Source organism: Pezoporus occidentalis, unplaced genomic scaffold (assembly GCF_034315485.1).
Source record: "Pezoporus occidentalis ecotype Australia unplaced genomic scaffold, CSIRO_AGI_Poc_V1 ctg12, whole genome shotgun sequence".
NCBI lineage: Eukaryota > Metazoa > Chordata > Aves > Psittaciformes > Psittacidae > Pezoporus > Pezoporus occidentalis.
In genome coordinates, this window is record NW_026912994.1 from 2757052 (window position 1) to 2771769 (window position 14718).

The following is a 14718-nucleotide window of genomic DNA, read 5'->3' on the forward strand; positions in this document are numbered from 1 at the left end:
TAGTGTGTCACTGCAGGAATCCCACAGTGAGAACAGGGGCCTCTCCTGGTTTCTCACACCAAATTCCTTCTTTGATCATTCCCAGCAAAGGTTTTCTCACAGCCATATAGACCCCAGAAAAATGGGGTTCCCAATATATATTTTCACTGTCTCCTTTCTCTAAAAAAGTCTCCAAAGCCTTGTCAAAGTAACACCTCATATTCAAAGCTGGTACTTTTATAGCCTAGGTGGACTCAGCACAAATGTTTATCAGCCTTTCAGATCTTGTTAGCTGCTTAACCTCAACCTTGCTGGTAACCAGAAAAGGCAAAGATGTAAAGTCAGACGTCTGTCCAGCACACTTGTCCTTGACCCCTTTCTGTTTCAAGGCTGTGACCCTTACAGAAAGTTTGCAACCACTAATGCCTCCTACCAGATCCAGGTGAGAGATGTTCCATATGCCTGGCTGAACTACAAAGTAGAAGAGGTTCTCATGACCAGGAGCAGATGTACTTGTGTCTAAAAGATGAAGCAAATTAATCTAAACCTATAAATTAACTAAAACTCTCCTTGGATCACAGCCAAATGATATGTGTGTTAATCAGAATGTGATGTGTATCACTGATTTAATTTTGTGAGGAGGCAAGTTGAACACTTCATAAGTCTCCCAGCTCTAGGAACTTCCATATGCATCTTCAGCAGTCGTCATCTTGGTGTCCAGCATTACTCTGCTTAATTCACAATGTTTCTTTTTGATCATCCTTTAGAGCTGGGCACAGGACTATCATCTACAATCTGCATTTGTGATATGCATTGCCTATTCCCTGCATGTAGCCCTGTCTCTCTTGTTTCCTTTTGAATTAATTCACATAGTTACCAAGCCACAGTCCAGGACTGTATTCTTGAGTTGCCTGGTAAACATGAGATCAGTTACAATATTCTTTAATTTTTTAAATTTGCATCAAGATATATTTTAGTCCACTGACTAAATTATTAAATCCAGTGTTGTCCTGTTTCTGTTCTTGGTATTGTCACAACTAGCACAGGCATAGTGCTTTCTCCTTGTAATGGTGGCAGACACCCTGAAACCTATGGATTCTCTGATAGTAGGCATAATTCAGTATTTGAACATACACCAGGTACTCCATAATCCATAAATCAAATAAGAGGGCCTGTTCTTTGGCCCTGGTCTCTCATGAGACAAGTGAGAGGGCTGAGGGAGAAAGCAGAATTGTTACTAACATGCAAGTCTTGTTGCTGATGGATGCAGGCAGGATGGGTTACCTATTTTATATACATAAAGTACATCTTTTAAGAGTGTGAATGGTTGGTCCCAGCAGTGGTAGTGGACAAAGAAAACCGCAGCAATTGGGAAGGTGAGACCAGGGAAGGAAACAAAGAGGACATGAGGCCTGGCTCCACTGCTTTATTGATACCAGAAGCATGTCTGTGGCATATGGACAGTACAAGAATCACAGCTGTGGAGTAACACATCAAAGGTGAAGCAGAAAAATCTTGGTAATGTAACTGATTGGTAACATTGAAATTTGGCCTTGCAAGTAGACACAGCCAAGAACTCTGCTGGGCTGGTCTCTGAGGTGCCTTACTTGCCTCAAGTCATATCACCATAATTCCCAGTGCTGCCATTTTGGCACACTTCTTCGTCTCTCCATGTATAAGTGATGGGGAAGTAGTTCTTGCTTTCCTTGTGATATGCGGCCTCCTACCATGTGCTGTAGTTTTATAATGATATGCTTTAAATATGCATATACCATAGAACCAGCCAGGTTGGAAAATACCTTTAAAATCACCCAGTCCAACCATTCTCCAGCACTGCCAAGGCCACCACTAACTCATGGCACTGAGGGCCTCATCTACATGGTGTTTGAACACTTGCAGGGACGGTGACTCCAGCACTGCCCTGGGCAGCCTGTTCCAATGCCTGAGCACCCTTTGGGGAAGGAATTGTTCCTCAGCTCCAGTCTAAACCTCCCCTGGTGCAGCTTGAGGCCATTTCCTCTTGTCCTGTCACTTGTTCCTTGGGAGCAGAGACCGACCCCACCTCACTACAACCTCCTGTCAGGCAGCTGTAGAGAGCAATAAGGTCCTGAGCCTTCTCTTCTCCAGACTAAATCCCCCAGGTCCCTCAGCCATTCTTTCCCCATTACACTTGTGCTCCAGGCCCTGCACCAGCTCCATTGCCCTTCTCTGGCCCCACTGCAGCACCTCAGTGTCTCTCTTGTGAGGGGCCCAGAACTGAACACAGGATTTGAGGTGCGGCCTCACCAGTGCCCAGCACAGGGGGACAGTCACTGCCCTGGCTGGCCCTGCTTCCACACAGGTGCTGATACAGTCTTTTCTCCTTTCTTGTTTCTGTTTATTCGCTTGTTCAGCAGATGTTTCTATGGTTCATGTTCAGCTTTTAGCAAGAGGACCTAGGGTGCAGCTGTAACACCTTCTTGCAGTGGACTTCTGTGAGAATAAACAGACTTGTGTCACAGAATGATTTTCTGAGCCAGCAGCACATCACACTGGGCTCATTCTTGTGGCCATGTGCACAAGAAGATTGGTAACACTCCTTTCCTCTTCAGCACCCTGAGTGGGGAAGCCAAATAGGCAAACACCTGCAGCTCCCCATGCTTCCACAGGGAATCCAGGAGCTCATGCCAATGGGCCTGAGTTAACATGTCCTCAAGCACATGCAAAAGTCAGCCATGAATTTCTCAGCTTTTAAATTACATTTTTTAATTTATTATCTTCCAAGGTTTTTTTTTTAAATTCTTCATTAATTTGGGGTTGGCTATTTAATACATTGTTTGGTTAACTAATCAATGTAGCTGTTTATAATTACTGCCTTACTGTAAAATCATCTTAATAGAAACTTGGTTGGGTTTTGTTTGTTTGTTTTCTTTCCAGTAGAATAACAAGTTATTTTATTATTCAAGCAAGGCTTACTTCCTGCTGTTTTCAATAAGATTTTTAATAAGTATGTAAATTTAAAAATTAATTTACTGCATATGTTTGGCAGCATGATTCTTGAACTGACAAAAATTTGATGGATTGTAAAATTATCCTCCATAAAAATCATCAGTCATAGTAAACAGAATTTATCAACCTCTGGTAATTTTACAGCTTTTTCTTCATCTTATCTTCTGTTAGGATCTCACTTAAAATTGATTATAATGTAATACGTTTCTAGAACCATAATTCATTCATAGATTAATTAAATTTTAGGTTACTATCCCATCATGGTATAGGACATGAGCCAACAATGTTTTCCAGTTGTTACAGAACCGCAGTAGAGAAACCTTGATTACTGTTCCCATGTGGCTTAACCACCAAGACTAATCACTAATCGAATTCAAAGGACATAAAATGGAACATCCTTCATAGCATTTATTTTCAAGCTGACTTATACTATAGGCTGTTTATTGACACAACTTGGTGTACTGAAATGAACTGAAAATTGCGAGAGGATTTATCCTTCTGCTTTAATTTGGCTCTGCAGCCTGAAATTATCTGAAATTCCCACTCAGATTCTTGTGCATGTTGTGCTTCTGTCCCTCAAAATATTCTCCCCTACAGCAAAGACAAATTGTTTGCATAAATTTAGAAAGTACATGTAAATAACTGTACCGTTACATAGGATTTGATGCAGATGAACTTACATAGAGGTTTCCATTCTGCAATTCATGCTTTGTGTGAATCAGTACTGAAAACTGTGCAGATCATAATGTCAGCTGAAGAGGTGCAAGTTCAGTCACATAACCAGCATCATTATTTGCATCTATCCTGTCCCAGTCTTCTCTGATTACAAAGGAACTGTCATAGTCTCATTGCACAGAAATGTCAGAAAACAGTATGCACATAGTTCAGGCTGCAACAGGTTTACTGGGAAGGAAGCTTGGGCTACAGCCTCCTCCTCTGCTGCTTCCAGGAGCCCCTACCAGTGCAATATGTGGCATGATTGTCCATCCACATCCCCACATCCATATCCATATTGGAAAGGAAAATTACTTCAGGTTCCTAAAATAAACTGTTTTCTTGGAGTGGGGATTAAGACTGGTTATTCAGATTTTTTTTAAGAATAAAGAAGATCTTGCTTCCAAATGTGCAAATTATCACCTCTATATTTCTGCTTGGTGAGAGCTCAGAAAGGTATCATTCTGATGTGTGTGCACTGTGTATGCAAAACATGGAGGCTCCCTCCATAGCAGCTAAATCTGCAGTCACATAGAGGTGAACTGATGGGTCTGGAAAGATTCTTTGTCTCTTCCCAACTTTCCTCCTCAGAGGCTAAAAATGAGAACACCCTTTGCTGTGGCGCTTACTCTGATGTTTAAATTACCTCTGTGAATCATCTTTAAAACTTGTGAGAAAGCACATTCCCTTTCTTTCCTCTGCAAGTCTTCCAGCAAAGATTCATACTCTTTGAATGCCCCTGCAGACAGCCTTTGTGTCGTATGCACCAAGAGGGCTGCAGACAGCACAGCCCTCTTAGTGCATACAACAAGCCAGTTTTCATAGGTGAGAGAATTATTTCTACATGGTTTCTTCATACTGCTGATTTGCTCTTGGTGCTGCTACATAACGTTGCTCCTTGTATATCATCTCCTTCTGTCTTTTTGCCCTTAGGTCAGCTGATGTACCTTGGATAGTCACAGGTTAACCTGAAGTGATTCTAGTCTGGTACTCCAAAGAGAGGATTACTAGTGTGGAAAATCATTACCCACTACAAATTACCATTTGCAGTACATTCTTGAAGTGCAATTCCGTTTTCCATCAGTATGCTGGGTGACTGACATACAGACATTACAGGCCAGGAACTGAGACATCACTAGAGAGTGAGAGGATAAGTGTCTCTGTAATTACCAAAATAAAAAAAGCCAAAGGTGGAGGATGAAGAGGAATAAGAACATAGCTGATACTTAGGAACAGTAGTCTGGGAATAGTTCAGCCATACAGAAAATGACCCCGATTACTGCAAATGTCAGTGAGATTGTATGTTGTGTGAGTATGATCCTGCATTTACTGAGTTTGAGAGGAATTTTTACTTCAGTCAAAATGTAGGATAAAATGTGTCTCTTTAAGGACTGTATTTTTTTTAGATTTAAAAAATCTTTATTTTTTTCCCCTTCTTGATTCAGTTCTAAGTATACCAATTAAAAAAAAAAAAAAAAAAGTCCTCTAAACCTCTAATCTAGGATAAAATTGTAGCCCCTTTTTTATAAAGCCTCTTCTTTATTGAAACAATCAGTGACTTCCATCAAGGTAAGGACAACTACTTTCATTCAGTAGGACAAACCTCTGTATATTTAAATGCTGCATGGTGAAATACAGTCTGATGAAGACTGAAATGGTGAAATTACTTAGGACTGCACAGTTCCAGTACCATTCAGTAGCTTATCACTGACATCGTAACCTTCAACATAATTCTGTCAAGGAATAGTACTGAACTTCAGGTGGTTAAGTCAAGTTCAGTAATTTTGCCAGCAGTCTTATCTTTCAGTATAAGTTTTCTTTTCACTGTGATTTTTCTCCAGTCACTAGAAACAATTTTATTAGTTAATTCCCTCTACAAGTAAAGTTAAAGGGTGCCTGAAAAGTAAGTGTATCCTATGCATGTCCTGTTCATTTTCAGTCTGTCAGGTTCTAAAAACTGATTATCAGCTTCCTTTCTCACCATGGACACTTCTTCCTTAATGCCTTCTGGTGAGCCTCTGATTGCAGTAAGCATGGCTTGTAGTGAGTAGATTCCCTCTGTGAGAAGCAAAACTGGTGATTCTGCCAATGTAAGGTGCTGCTTTACCTTCTGGGGAAAGTACTGGTGTTTAATTTCTTTTCTTTTTAATAAATCCCCTCAACACACTTGATTGAGCATTGTGACCATTTTCCAAGATGTTGCCACTTAGAATTGTATTTTCTTACTTCATTTTAAATAAACTTTGTCCATGCCCAGTAATGCAGCCGGTGGCCATTCTGAGGCACTATGAGAAAACAACCACATTTGTGGCATTCAGTTCATAACTGAGCTGAAGGTAAAAAGCTACATTTGCCAAACCTTGAAACTAGGGCCTGAAAATACTAGTTTATTTAATTAGGAAAACTTCTAAAAGGGTTGGTATATACCTACTCGGGTCAAACAGTCTAGTCATATCAACAAAATAATCATATACTTTGTAAATTATGAGGATAATATTTTTGGCATTACAATCTTGAATGTACAGAGTCATTTCATCATTTTATTAAAATTATGCTTCTGAAAGCATAAGGCTTAATTCACTATACTATCTTTTATCTCCTAAACCACGTAAGAATTCAAGGAATAGACAATGGAAGTCTCAGTTGCTCAGTCACCTATTCATTAAGCAATGGCTGTTTTGTCCAGATCTGCAGCTATGAAGCGTACACGGTTCATGCTAATCAGCTTTATTTCCTCTAAGGTAATTTACTTACAATTCAGGATCCTCAGAAATGCTGTCCTTGCAATACTAAAATATATTTGTAGATTGTTATACTCTTAAATAAAGTAGGCAAGCGTTGGTTCTGTTGTCATTACTGTATTACCCATAATGCCAGAAGTGGATGACATGTACCTAGGTATATATGGCCTTCCTATAAACTGCTGGACAGACTAATGAACTTAAAAATAATTCATATCAATGTATTTTTTTTCCCTGAGAAAAGAAACTGGCACTTATTATTTATTTTGAAAAACTAATGGTGCATCTTTGAGAATGTCATTGTCTGCTACAGCAAAATATTCATGGGATTTCTGCTCAAATAGAAAAAGGGGCTCATTATTTAAGAAATTATTTTACTGTCAGTCCAGAAAATAGATGAAAGCTTATGACAAGGGAGAGCAGCGCTTATTATTTAAGGTTATGCTTTAAAGAGAAAGAAGTTCAAACATCACATTTTTAGCTCAGCTGTAATACAGCAAAGGTCACACAGTTACAGCTTTCACCTCTGTAGTTTCCTGGATGTGACTGTACAACTATTTTTACTGCAGAGTGTTACCTGTCCACCTGATGTTAAATGAGATCTAGAGAGTGCTCACTTTCCACTGAGAGTCCACCATTGCATTCTGTCCTGACTAGCTATTAGAAAGCTACTACCTTTGGTAGTTCAAAACCAACCCTTTTCATGTTACACCTTTCTGTTTTCTAACTGGTTGTGTAACACCACTGAATACAGTGAGAAGTTATTTCTGATTACACTGGTATGTCTCTGATCAGAATACTGCTCTGTATTTTACAAGAAGCTGTGAACATATTAAACATGTTCTACTAAATGGGTTATATATGAGCAACCTATGAAATGCTGCAACTGCATATCCCACTTAGACCCATTGTGTCATAAATACAAAGCAATTATAGGACTAGAGGATATCTAAATTGGTAAAACTCTGAATTTAAAATAAGAAACAGTGGCACTGTGGGATCAAGTTTCCCTTGAACATAAACAGACAAAGTACCAAATAGTTTTTAAAAAGGTGAAATTCTAGAAAATCATTTTCCTTCACAGTAAAGTTTTAAATAATAACTAAAAAAATAAAAAGTGCACATACTTTGTATCTCCTATTAGAGATCAGATCTGAAATGAAAGACCTTGAGTTATACAATTAAGTATCGATTCTGTTGATCTATATTTAATTCTCATAGCAATTTAGTTGGGTTTATCCAATATTGTTTTGCAGTTATACTTCACTTGAAGCAATGCCCTTCCTGCTTTTGTGTTAATCTAAAAACTAAATTGTCCAGTGCATGAGAGACATAAACAAAGTTCATTTTATTCTTGTGTGTAACTGATTCTGAGCCCTTTAAAGTGCTGGTTAACTAAACTTAGACAGCTGGAAAATACATTTATCCTGCAGAATGGTTCATTGCTAATTCTGGGCTCTGACATGCCTTATAAGCATAGCCTGACCTCCAGGAAATCAGGGGTTACCATAGAGAAAAACTGGACTTGCTGTTACATCCCTTTCTGCATGTCAGCTGTGTGGTCCTCTGTATCGTGAACCAGCCCATCCTTCCCTGCTCCTTCCTATTAGACCTGCAGAGCCCTTCTGCCATTCACAACAGCTACAGTTGTCACTGGTCTTTGATCACACAGTGCTGCAAATGCATTCTACCCACATGTAACCTCTCATTTTTAAAGTTTTTTTCAAAATCTAATTTGATGTATTAATGTAGAAATAACACCTATTTATAATATATCAGTGTAACTGCAGGCTAGTTGTGTTTTCATAATTTGCTGTGCTTGAAGTGACATGCCAGATTTTATTATATCACTAATGGGTTTTAGTTATTCCCTTTAGGATGTTGCCAACAAGGAAACATTATTCTGATTCATGACTCATGGATTTATTTCAAAGTGATGTGACTCGTGATGAATGTCTATATTCTGTCAGATAGAGTTTCTCTTCTGACGAATAGTCCCTGCTCTCAGGTGGTATAAAGCACCACAGGCTGACTAGCTAAGAAACTCCAGTGGTCAGAAGCTCTCCACTTAGAACAAAGTAGAACAACAAATGCTTCCTATACCCTAAGGCTATAACAGTATGTATTTTCTATACAAAAATATAGTTAGTATAAGTAAAACAAGTTATTCATGGATCTGCTTTACAATGATGGGCCAATGCTTTTACAGAGGCACTGCGAAAATCACAGTCCTTTTCTGCACTGTGCCTTTTTTTCTCCTTTAGACCAAAACCTGTGACATGTTTTTACCATTTCCCTTAAGTTAATATTGACCACACCGAACACAGCAAACACTTTCTTTATTCATAGAGCAGAAGCAGGATAATCAGCAGCAAAGTCAACACCTGAAATGGCTATGAGTATACTTCTAAGACAAATCCTGTCTGAGAGCAAGCACATACTGTTGTTTCCATCTTGGCTCTTCCAGCAATGCTGAACAACATCACCAAATCCTTTCTTTTTTTTTTTTTGTCATGGTGATAAACCCACCTGTTTATTATGCAGAAAGTCACTACTAATACAGGAAAAATTAGACTGGAACCCACAACTTGGAGGTTAGGTGCACTCTTATCAAATCTCACCCAGTTCTCAAGCATATAAAACCCACCTGATCTGCTGCCAAATGTTCCTATCTGCAGGAAGAGCTACTGATTCACATTAGTGTGGCTCTCAAATGCATTAATGAACTAATTACTTTAAAAGGCACAATACTAACATCTTTGGGCTAAACCCTCATTCTTTGTTAGATCTGTGACTCTGCTGAAGTCAGTAACAAATGTACGTGAACAAAACCTAAAGGCTTTACTTAACCACAGACACAATTTATCAAACAAATTCTAATAATAGTTTCTTTGGTTTTGTCTTTTGATTCATCTAGCAGCTGTTCTGACTGCCATGAAAAATAAGACAGTTAAGGATAAATTTAAATAAATAGTCTTTAGTAATTTTTTCTGAATTGTATCTAGAGTAACCAGAGAAAAAAATCTTAAAGAATTTGGATAACATTTATCCTGACGCTTGAAGTTTAAAGAAATTATCAATGACCTTTCAATTCTAGGAAGGTACATAATTTTGTTACTGTGGGAGAAAATTATTTGTTGATTATGTAGATTCTTACATTAATTTCTCTGCTTAAAGTTTTATTTTTGCTTATGGAGCTCAGTCTGTGAGTGAGTGTTCTTCTGTGTGTCAAGGTCTAGAATATCACATTTTAACTTTCTAACCACAAATATATTTTTATTCCATATGTGATTACCATAGAATCATAGAATAGTTAGGGTTGGAAAGGACCTTAAGATCATCTAGTTCCAACCCCCCTGCCATGGGCAGGGACACCTCACACTAAACCGTATCACTCAAGGCTCTGTCCAACCTGGACTTGAACACCGCCAGGGATGGAGCATTCACAACTTCCTTGGGCAACCCATTCCAGTGCCTCACCACCCTAACAGGGAAGAATTTCTTATATCCAATCTAAACTTCCCCTGTTTTAGTTTTAACCCGTTACCCCTTGTCCTATTACCACAGTCCCTAATGAAGTCCCTCCCCAGCATTGCTATAGCCCCCCTTCAGATACTGGAAGGCTGCTATGAGGTCTCCATTCAGCCTTCTCTTCTCGAGGCTGAACAGCCCCAACTTCCTCAGCCTATCTTCATATGGGAGGTGCTCCAGTCCCCTGATCATCCTCGTGGCCCTCCTCTGGACTTGTTCCAACAGATTTAGGTGCAGCTCTACTAACAAAATCATGAGCTAAGATCATATTGTACATCTGATATCTGAGTACAGTTCTAAAATATTAATTCCCTACCAGAATTCCCATCCAGATGACCCCACATTCTTAACTAACTATAAAATTAGCAATAAATGGCATAAACCAGTGTATTGTATTACAATACAGTTTGTATTGTATTATATATTATACATTATACCTACATCAAATGAAAAAAAAACATAAAAGTATTACTGTCCACATCACATAAGCATTACTTTTGCATACTTGCATACTATTGCAGTAATGTGTTAAAGATGTATTATTTTTCACAAAAGGATTGAACTGGGCATTGAAGACATCTAAAAAGTACAACTGTATTTCAAAGAAATATCCATAACTTATTTCTGATTTTTTTCTATTTCAGTAATAAATATTGCTGCAACAACTTTTAGAATTAGTTTTTTCTTTAATTCTTGACGTATCGTAGATGCACTATTCAATATTCTGTGTACCTTTTGCCAATGGGCTTCACTGACAGGTTTCTGTTCACTTCAGTTTCATTTGATTCAATTCAGTGATTTTGCTTAAAATTTGTAGAGAATAATTCTGTTCCCTGCAGTTTCCTAATATATTTTATAAACTTAGCCTTATATTAAATGAGAAACCAGGGTGTGATTAAAGTAGGATTGTAGTCTAGGTTGTACTTGTAAGGGTATAATAAATTATTGATACTACATATATGCAGAATATACTGCTGAATTCACTCCAGTCTGTCCACTGGCTTAAATCCATTCTTCAGCCAGCCAAAGATCCTGCTCATATTTCAATACTTCATCTGGACTGCTCTGTGCAGGAAATACTCTAGATGTCTCTGCTCCTCCTACCCAATAGTGGGAATTGGCTCCATTTGAATCAATGCAAGTTTTATCATAGACCTTACTAACACCAGTATTGACTTCTTGCAGACCCAAGTCTGTGCTAAGTAGCCATATTCAATTTATTTAAAAAAAAAAACTCTGTGAAGTGGGAAAAATATACACAAAGAAAAATCGTTTAGTCTGTCATATAATAAAGTATTTCAGGTTTAATACTCTGAAGAGCAAAAAATTGCTAATACACATGGTATTGATGCCGTGTCTGAGAAATTTCTCATCTGGTCTACAGAGAACTGAAACACTGTTTCAGGAATAGTGCATAGTATTTTAAAGGAGGGCAAAGGGAGGAACGTTCTAAGCTGAAATTGTGGTGAATTTCTATGAAAGGGTCCTAAATTTGTCTTTGTTTTGTTACCAAGTATTTTCAGGAAACATTTTAATTACAGATATTGAAGACCTCAACTGTCTTGAGTTTTGTCATCTAAAATAATCTAACATAACGTCTCCTAAAACCTTTTGGACTGAAGATTAATTAATGAACCAAAGAGAAAATTTTCATTTATTAAGACTCTAGCATCTCCTGTTGCTTTGCTTAACGTTTGAAACATTTGATAAAAATACTAACCTCATCCAGGCATTGTTAGCTGATGAAATATGACAAGATCACAGTATAAGCAGTCATTGGACTGGCATTTCGATTTTTATCTAACTAGCCATAAAAACAAGCAATCAAACTATGTAGGGATTTGTCTTCCTCTAGCACAAGATTTCTGAGGATAAGCAGCACAGCATGCATAACACTGGACTTACCTGGAACTTGAATTCTTCCAAAAATTCTAACGACCCTTTATAACTGTACACGTAATGATCCACATCATCCATACATCTGGATGCACTGTATTTTCAGTGTGCTTAAAATACCGTTTCATTTTCTATCTAAACAAAAATATTGTCTTGGATTGACAGCACTTTACTGGTTCAGTCTTCGCTATCTGACGGTAATACCAAAAATGAGGAATGGCTTGCACTCTGACAGCATCTCTCAAAATTCTTGACTCTTATCTCTCCGAGAGGTTGTTGAATGTTGAATGTAAAATGTTGAATGTTATCTCATACTTCAGTGATAATATTATCTGTAAGAGGAGTTAGTTAGGCAGACTTTGAAACACCCTGTGTATGAACAGCAGGTAATTTTTATTGAACCACTCCCAGTGCAGTTCTCTAACTAATCCTTGGGCAGATCACTCATTGAGAATACCAGTAGCTACCAAAGGGATAAAATTACTCTGTATAATCCTACTGTGCGATTTTAATATAATGTGCTAATGCATCGTCCGGTGTTCCTGCAGAATTACAACACTTCTCCAAGTAAGCTTGGCTGGTATCTGATTGATTCTGGTCTGTGGGGATTGGCCCTTTTCAGTGTAATTTCCTGCCTTGTTTCTTTCTTGTTGGTTAGAGAGAGTTTGGGTCCGTGGAAATCAATAGGCTTGCTCCATGTGAAATGTGAGGTAGCTCTCTAGCACATTTCATTTGTGTCTGTAATTTATAAAAAATGCTGTTTTCCCCTCTGAACATATCTATGCACTTCGTTTTTTTTAGCAGACTCCAAACTCAACTTAAACAAACACCCATTCAAACATGCCTCCCAAAGTATTTGTACAGAAGATGTAACCGTGAAGATGCTGGAGACGCTTAATATCCGCGTACTCAGGATCTGCTACTTCAGACATTAATAGCACTTTACTGTTGTGTAAATGGAGTCCTATTTGTCTCAGCAGAATCATTAAAGCTACAATTTCTCCTAAAATGGATGTTAACATTCTATTTAATGATAACAGATATTTAAGCATCTAACAATCTTTTTCCTTTAACCCTGTGAACTTGGGAAAGACGGTAATTAATGGTGTACAGTAGGATAACTTTATAAGAAATATGTTTCTAATATTTCCCTCACTTATTACAGAAATTGAAGCAAACTGAAGAAACAGAAGATTCCCAGAATGGATTATCTAAAATTTCCCTGGAGTCTCTCAATAAATTTAACAGCAATAACGTACTTTTATTTGAAAAAGAGAAGAACTGTCTGAACAAGGTTGAAGGACAAAAGGAAGAAAATGGGAAGAAAGAAGAAGCTTCCTTAAATAGCTCGGGAAGGCACGATATGGACAATTTAGAATCCTTGAGTGATTCTCTATATGATAGCTTCTCCTCTTGCACCAGCCAAGGGTCAAACGATGTCTAGAGACCCTTCCCTGTGGGTTGTGGCTATAGCACGTAACACAGCTGAAGGCGAGTGGGGAGTTAGGGGGGGAGAAGAGGCGGCTGTTGAAAATTCTCCCTCTGAATCGCTGTGCTCACGGCAGGGTGTTGTGAGTTCCCACCACACAGCAATAAGAAAGGCAAGACAGTAGTCATCATGGTGCGTGAGACTCGACACTGAACACAGCAGTGACACAGAATAAAGTCTGAATTTTGCACTTTTGTGAATATTTGTACAGTTGTAAGTATTTTGGGAAAATATATTTGTAGGGATAAATGACAGCAATAAATATTAAAATGGTGCTATGCTCCTGTAATGGCAGACTACTAACTTAAAGAAACTGATGTTAATATTAACAAGAAAAGTTGGTAGATTTTTTAAGAAAGATTTATAATTGTTCTAGTCTTTAAACTGTATGTAGAAAAACTGCGTTACCATAGACCTGAGTCTGCCAAATTGTCTGTAATGACCTTTCTTGGACTCCTTTTTTACATAATATGTTTTATTGTTTATTTTTAGTGCAATTCCATATAGGTGTTCTAGGGAAATATGCATTTCGGTTATTACAGTTCTACAACAGGTGTCTTATTTTGAGAAGGTTTTGACTTCTAACATGACAAGAAAATGAATACATTAAAAGGCCTGATGCTGCTGGTATTGACTTCATCAATCATACACATATCTGAAAGACCAGGGTCAGACTAATCCACTGCTGACACACCGGGAGTCTTGTGTGAATGAGAGCTGCATAAACCGCCCCTCACTTCTGACTGCAACACAGTTTCTCTACTTCCACCTCCTGTGTACTCATTTCCCATCAAACGTCAAATGTACCATACTGTGTGATGTTTTCTAGTCCCTGTTTGGTCGTAATTACATTGTATGCGTTAAAATTATTTTTAATATATGAAACCCAACTCCTGTTTGTGGCACACTTCAAAAAGAGGTTGATGCTAACCCATACTAGTTGAAACATATCTAGGAGCAGGGGGATTGGCCTGTATCGGCTGCATTTGGCTTTTTCTACAAAGGTTGTTTATATGTAAGGGAAAGTCTATTTCAAAGATTCTGTGTATTTTTTTCTAGATGTGAAGTATTTATAACTGCTTTTTGTACAGCAATCAGTAAACTAGACATATTTGGAATATTTCTAGACTCCACAGTTTCTTTAGCACATGCCTGTTATCTTTGAAGAGCTGTATGATCAGTGTTGATATTTTGTGCAATTTGCTGTATTTCAAGTCATTTCTGCCACAAACTTGAGTTGTCTTTTTAAACTTTTAAGAAATTTTGATCGGGACGTCTTTGATAAATAAAATTTATCTTGCATATTTGTGCCTGGAGAGGGGATTTTGGAAGGGGTTGGTGTGACTAGATGAAACACGATCTTTAAGGTCCTTTCCAACC

At 38.0% G+C, this 14718-nt stretch overlaps 1 protein-coding gene across 13 annotated transcripts in view; it reads left to right on the top strand.

The window, feature by feature from the left end:
• The window catches only part of NCKAP5 (NCK associated protein 5), a 530111-nt gene extending 515469 nt beyond the window's left edge, over window positions 1-14642 (top strand). For all 13 annotated transcript variants that reach the window (XM_062605646.1, XM_062605676.1, XM_062605694.1 and 10 more), the window contains one exon: window positions 13015-14642. In XM_062605646.1, coding sequence (XP_062461630.1) covers window positions 13015-13293 — 279 coding nt within the window. In that variant the 3' untranslated portion in view covers window positions 13294-14642. The remainder of the gene's footprint in view (window positions 1-13014) is intronic.
• The last annotated feature ends 76 nt before the right edge of the window (window positions 14643-14718 follow it).